Source organism: Papaver somniferum, unplaced genomic scaffold (genome assembly GCF_003573695.1).
Source record: "Papaver somniferum cultivar HN1 unplaced genomic scaffold, ASM357369v1 unplaced-scaffold_21, whole genome shotgun sequence".
NCBI lineage: Eukaryota > Viridiplantae > Streptophyta > Magnoliopsida > Ranunculales > Papaveraceae > Papaver > Papaver somniferum.
The window spans coordinates 13,121,606-13,127,605 of record NW_020631041.1 but is presented as its reverse complement, the minus strand read 5'-3'; the positions used below and the strand labels follow the sequence as shown (position 1 = coordinate 13,127,605).

Genomic DNA, 6,000 nt, shown 5'->3' with positions numbered 1-6,000 from the left:
AATGAAAATGATGTGCTTGTTTACAAATTCATTGTCATGGTTTACAAAGTTCATATAAGGGAATAGTTGTTAAATTCGAACAGCTCCAATCACCTCAATATCTTGGATAGTCCAGGCCTCTGGTTATCGACGCTGAAATGGAAAGACCAATGTCTTCACTAACTGCCACAGATTTTCCTGCAAGTGATTCTGGTAACTAGAAATCTAAGATTTTCGCATTAGTTATGGAGGATATAAGATGGATAACACCTTAGATTTACATTCTTCACCTAGAGATACCAATGGTTATGCTTGCCATAGTGTTGGAATGGCAGCTAAAGCTGAGCTCGCAAGGTTTGGCACAACTACATGCACCAGATGGTGTTAAAGGTTCCGGGTTTCACTTAGATAATGGAGTTTCACTTAGATAACGGAGATCCGATTCTAGGTTTGTGTTTCGAGAAGGATCCAAGCCAAATGGCAGGGATTGCTTCTTTCTGTGCCGGCGATGTTCCATAATATTCCTTCCGTTTCTGGAAAAAAGTTATTATCATTTTTTCAATTTGGCATATTTTTAGACTAAAATGAAAAACTGATAGTACCTGGTTTAGTATATTGTATTGATTGGGTTAGACTGTTGGTGGTACAATGGATACAGAGACCAAAGTTTTGCGACCATAACACTGGGTGTGTTAATAGGAAATGCAAATTCGACAGCGTTTAACCCAATTCGTCAATGGCAAACCAGGCAACCAAGTTCCCCTACTCAAGTTCAAACCAGGCAACCAAGTTCGCCTACTCAAAGTGTAAACCCGATTTCCTATGATTCTATCCTCGCAAAACTGTTTAATGTATGGACCAGTAATCCAATTTCCCAATGGTGAACCATGTTCGACTTGTAAGATGATCAGTCGGAAGCAAATTGATCACGAGAGAGGTTCGATTAGCCAGATAATCAATCAGAACCAAATGAAACATTTAGTCAGATGATCAATCAGGACCAAATGAAACCAAATGAAACATTTCGCTCAGGTTTCAGAAATCAACCCGAACCCAAGAACTTTACAACTTTACTCCATTACTATTTTTGGGAGCTTGACTGGTGAACTAGTTCCAATGACTCGATAATGTTAAGAGCAATCTCGACTTCAATTCAGAGGTCTGTTTTGACGAAGGCGACATCGCTTTATATATTGTATATAAACAGATATTGTATATAAACTGAAGGCATGGGTTCTAAGGTAAACTTCCAAGACCTTCCTATATTCTTCATCAGGCCGATATGGACACCCTGGAATGCACGAAGATTCTAAACCAGACTTAAAACTTTTCGATACTAGTACTAGAACTAGTAACTAGGTACTCCCAGCGCCTCAGCCACCATTATGCCCATGAAATTGTCTGGATTCTAAGATAAATATGTTTCTACCAGGCAAACAGCCCAATGAAACCAATATGCAACTACCGAACAAATATCACTGGGAACCTGGCTTTAGAACTAATCAAGCTTCAAGATAAAGCCATACACAAACACCTAATAACTAAGAGGTGGCTTTTGTGTTCAAAACTTGTGAGCAACTGGATATCTAAAGTGCAGTATAGTCATGTTCTTTTTAAGGTCAGACAAATGAGAGAAAAGCTACGCTCAATCTCAGCAACAATTACCTAACATGACAGCGACAGGATTTTTTCAGCATAAACTGGTTAACTAGACTTAACAGTAAAATAATAATACAAACAAAGTAGAACAGTAAGGTTCTCAAAAAAGATTTACATTAAGGTTTTCAGCAAATATGAACAAAATCATCAGTCTGTCTAGGTTGAAACCTAGCTGAGCCATGAGCAAGTACATGGAGACATTTGTTTTAGTCTTTTCATATCGACAGTAGCAAAAAGCATTAGCATATTACTGCAAAAAACATAGTACTGTATCTAGGATTTTCAGTATAACATCACATATTATCATCCACGGAACACATAATTCAGAACACAAAATCCAAGAGATACCCAAAATGCATAATAAGCTGAACTCAAAATATAACTAACCCCTATATACTTTTTGCATAAAACTTAAAAGCTGCTGCCAGACAGCAACACCCCATTCATGAGCTCCATGCACATCAGTCATCACCAGAGCACCAGTTCCTATAATTCACAGAAAACAAAGAAAGATACATATTCTCAGTATTGGGATCTAAAATTAAGTGCCTAGATGAGATGAAAGTAGAACAAAACGAAAAATTAAGAAAACGTTAGTGAAATGAAAAACACTTGAGAGTGGTAGAAATTTCACTGACGTTTACTCTTATATTTACAGAAAACCAGTTAGCATAGAGACCTCAGAAGGTGCTTCCAGCCATCTGTGACATTTCAAAGTTCCATAGATCCATTGAGCTGCCACAATCCTGAGTAGAGTCCCCATTGAACAGGCTATCCATCGATGTATCCCAGCTTCCCTCGAGATAAGGAATCTGCATGAATTTCATCTGGTTCTCAAAAGCCGAAAGTTCTTCAGACAGATTCTTTGCAGTGTTGTCTTCAGCTGAAACCACATTACCAGAGTTGGTTTTCATTTTCTTAATTGGGTTTGCGTCCTCTGAGAAGTCAGATTCATCGACTTCAAAAGTAGGCATAAGAACTGATGAGATTTCAGGAGTCCTTTGTTCACATTCTCCCCACCCAAAATCAGAACAGTTGAATGAGTTGCTTCCTTGGTCTGATGTAAAACAATGAAGTCCACTATCAGAAGGGTTGAATTTGATCGGGTTTGCTACCGATGGAACGTAACCCATATAACCAGTATCCTTGGTTGGCACCTTCTCTTCCATGAGCCCCATATAAAAGTCATTGTTAAAGTTGTTCATGAAACCAAGATCACCATTAAGATTCGGCTTCACCCAGTTAGTGTTGGCTTTAAGAACTTGTTTCTGGGTGTTTGCCTTCACAATAGGCTTTTGAGTAGTAGCAGGTACAACCTCATCAGGGAAGTTCACCTTTGCTTTCTTTCCACGAATACGACGAGCCTCAGCATCATAGGCTCTTGCAGCTTCTTCAGCAGTATTGAAGGTACCAAGCCAGACTCGAACACCTTTCCTTGGATCTCTAATTTCCGCTGCCCATTTTCCCCATGGACGCTGTCGAATCCCACGGTATTGATTCTTCCTCTTTCTCTTTGGAGTTTTATCAGCAGGTCCGTTGTATTCCACAGATTTTGCAGCAGCATTAGATCCTTCTTTAACAACATCAAAAACCAACCAAATAATCAACTTATGATTCGAACAAAATTCCACTTGAAATTATATGGACGAAAACAGAACAATAATCACAATCACCACCCACCACCACCACCAACATCCAAACAAATTAAACATTTTTAGTATGAACCCACAAAGCTACTAGTGAATTAATGGGAGAAAAATGATTTTTCATTTTAGCGAAAACTACAATCAAATGATGTAAAATTAAAAAGATCAAATCTTTGAAATGAAATTGGAGAAATCAGACAAACCCCCCATTTAGAATCAGCTCTGAGAAACAAAATAATTCTCCACCACCACCACCAACCAATTTTAGATCACAAAGATTATAACTTTAAATGAAAATGGAGAAATCAAGCAAACCCCGTTTTGAAATCAGCTTTGAAAATCAAAATAACCCTTCCTCCACCACCACCGCCACCACCAACCAATTATAGATTAAAAAATCAAGACTTTAGTATGAAAATGGAGAGATCAAACAAACCCATTATATACTCAGCTGTTGAAATCAAAATAACCCATCACCACCACCGCCTTTAATTTTTAAACTAAAAAAAAAAAAACTTTTTTCTAAAGATGAAATCAGTGATCAAAACAGAAACCCTAATCAAAATCTAACCCACAATCATAAACTTAACTGAAACTAAGAAGAAAACAAATGGGTTTTTTCAAAGTTGAGATTTTTTACCTTTAGGAGCAGCAACATCAGATTTGGAAGCATTAAATGCAAAAGATTTGACAACTTGTTGTTGCTGTTTGTGTTGATCATACTCTTGATCAGATTCATCATCATCATCTTTAAACTCTTGAAAATCAGCTTCAAAATCAACATCATCTTCAATGAAAGCAGAAGGTTTAGTATAGAAATTTCTTCTTCCAGCAGCATTTTTCTTTGTCTTTGAATTAGGCCCCCATAAGAAATCTGCAGTGAGTTTTCTGATTCTACTTGGTGGTATGAAATCAGAAATTATAGCTCCTCCACACATCTTTTTTTTTCTTCTCTCAAAGTTTTTCTTTTTAGGGTTTGTTTTTTTTCAGAAGAAAGGAGAGAAATTAAATTGTTTTCTTGTTTTCTTGAGAATGCAATTTAAGAGGAGGGATTTATTATTTAAGAGAAAGTTTTAGTACTGTGAATGTGAAGAAGAGTGTGCAGCTTTTTAGCAGGTGAAACCAAAGGATATTTGAATTGACTACAACAACCTCCTCAACTATGTGAATTTACTATAACAACCTTAGCTGGAAAGTGGTGTGATTGTGTGAAGTTACTAGAATAATTTATTCTCAGCCACGCCACTAACTAGCGAACTATTTCATACACAAAAGATTAGAAGCTCGGCAACGTCACTAACTAGCGAATTATTCGTAGACGAGAAGTCATGTTAGATTTCTGACAGGTCGTGTTAGATTTAATGTGGGAAACTTGTGGAGGGATTCTGTGAATTCTTTTGGGATAGTTGTTTTTTTATTTTTTTGTACATAAAAATTTCATTAAAACAAAGTTAAGACTCAGGTAGAGTCTGGATTACGGGGATAGTAGAGCAATCTAATATTGAAGGAAAATTTCTCCTCATAGTAGATTTATCTACTACTAAGAATTTTTGAGCAATACAAGTTGGAAGATTGTTTAACCAGTCCAAAACAGAATATTTCATGTCCTAGGAATAAAATAAAAGCCCAAAAACTCCGAACAAATCGTGTCAAATTTCTGTTAGTCGTGCTATATTTATCGTGGGAAACTTGTGGAGGGATTTTATGGAAAAAAAAAATTTGGAACAATTGTTTACATTTGGAACCGATTGCAATGGAATTATAAAGTCCCGAGTAGATCTTTTTACCCTTCAATTTTCTTTCGAGATTTTCTACTCTATAATTCTCGGTTCGCTAAAATCGTGAAATTTCTATTAAGGAGTCAATTAGAAGATTTGGGTTATTGACTTCAAATATAAATTCATGTCCTGTGGTGAAATCTAAGATTTGGCTTATTAGTCATGATGCTAATGTTCGAGTCGGAGAATTTCTTTTCCATAGGTTAGGTGTAGTTATTCAAAAAGGCGTTGGAGCTCAGCTTGTTGCTAGGCTTCCAACTAGTTTCTTACCCGAAGATTATCTTTCAGAATTGTAATAGTTGCATTTAATAATTTAGGAAAAAATATTCACAAAAATATTGTAAAATATATTTTTGGCAGTTCTTAGATTTGTTTGCAAGAAAAAAACGTAGAAGAGGTATAGAAGATCAAGTCTCATGATTCCCAAATTGGTTTGGGAATAAGCTTTTTGAAAACTATCCTTTAAGATTTCATTGAAGATAGATTGAAATCTAACCTGAAACCTCAATTTTCTTGGCGGTTTTGGAGCATTTAGTAAATCGTTCATCTTATGGCATATGATGGAATGCCAAACCTATTAACACTCATCGTCAAGGTACTTATGCTTTGGAACACTCTGGAAACCTCCCCCGTTAGGGCAATTCTTATGATAATGTTCAAACTCAAAATTTTGTTGAGCCACGTGGATGGCCAAATGGATTTTTCCACTATGGTAAAACAGGGTAAAATGAACATATTTGGTTTTGTAGGGCCCACTAGTATTTCTTTTTAATATAAAATGTTTTGTAAGATAAAGATGAAAAATAAAATATAATATTTAGGTGAGATAAAATAGGATGAAGTGAGATAAAATAGTATAAAGTGAGATAAAATAAGATTAAAAAGTAGTAAAGTATTCATGGATTGTACTTGGCGTGAATCCAAGAGTCGCGGGCGTT

At 36.1% G+C, this 6,000-nt stretch overlaps 1 protein-coding gene across 3 annotated transcripts; it reads right to left on the bottom strand.

Annotated features, from left to right (window-relative positions):
• Positions 1-1,735: 1,735 nt before the first annotated feature.
• Positions 1,736-4,387, bottom strand: LOC113339777 (ethylene-responsive transcription factor RAP2-12-like). Of its 3 annotated transcripts, none has more exons than XM_026585007.1 (3): positions 3,925-4,387; positions 2,318-3,208; positions 1,736-2,124 (listed from the first exon to the last, which is right to left on the bottom strand). In XM_026585007.1, exons 1-2 carry the CDS (start codon positions 4,220-4,222, stop codon positions 2,319-2,321), a joined length of 1,188 nt encoding a protein of 395 aa, XP_026440792.1. In that variant the 5' UTR covers positions 4,223-4,387; the 3' UTR covers positions 1,736-2,124; position 2,318. The 3 variants fall into 3 exon arrangements, with proteins under 3 accessions (XP_026440792.1, XP_026440790.1, XP_026440789.1); XM_026585005.1 differs by having other exon boundaries at positions 2,277-3,211; positions 3,925-4,383; XM_026585004.1 differs by having other exon boundaries at positions 2,318-3,211; positions 3,925-4,381.
• Positions 4,388-6,000: the final 1,613 nt, after the last annotated feature.

Bases quoted from the DNA above. Each gene is read 5' to 3' on its own strand.
- LOC113339777 (XM_026585005.1), bottom strand. From the start codon at position 4,222: ATGTGTGGAGGAGCTATAATTTCTGATTTCATACCACCAAGTAGAATC. The intron at 3,212-3,924 runs GTAAAAAATCTC...ATGTTGTTAAAG, and splicing joins TGATGTTGCTGCTCCTAAAG to AAGGATCTAATGCTGCTGCA.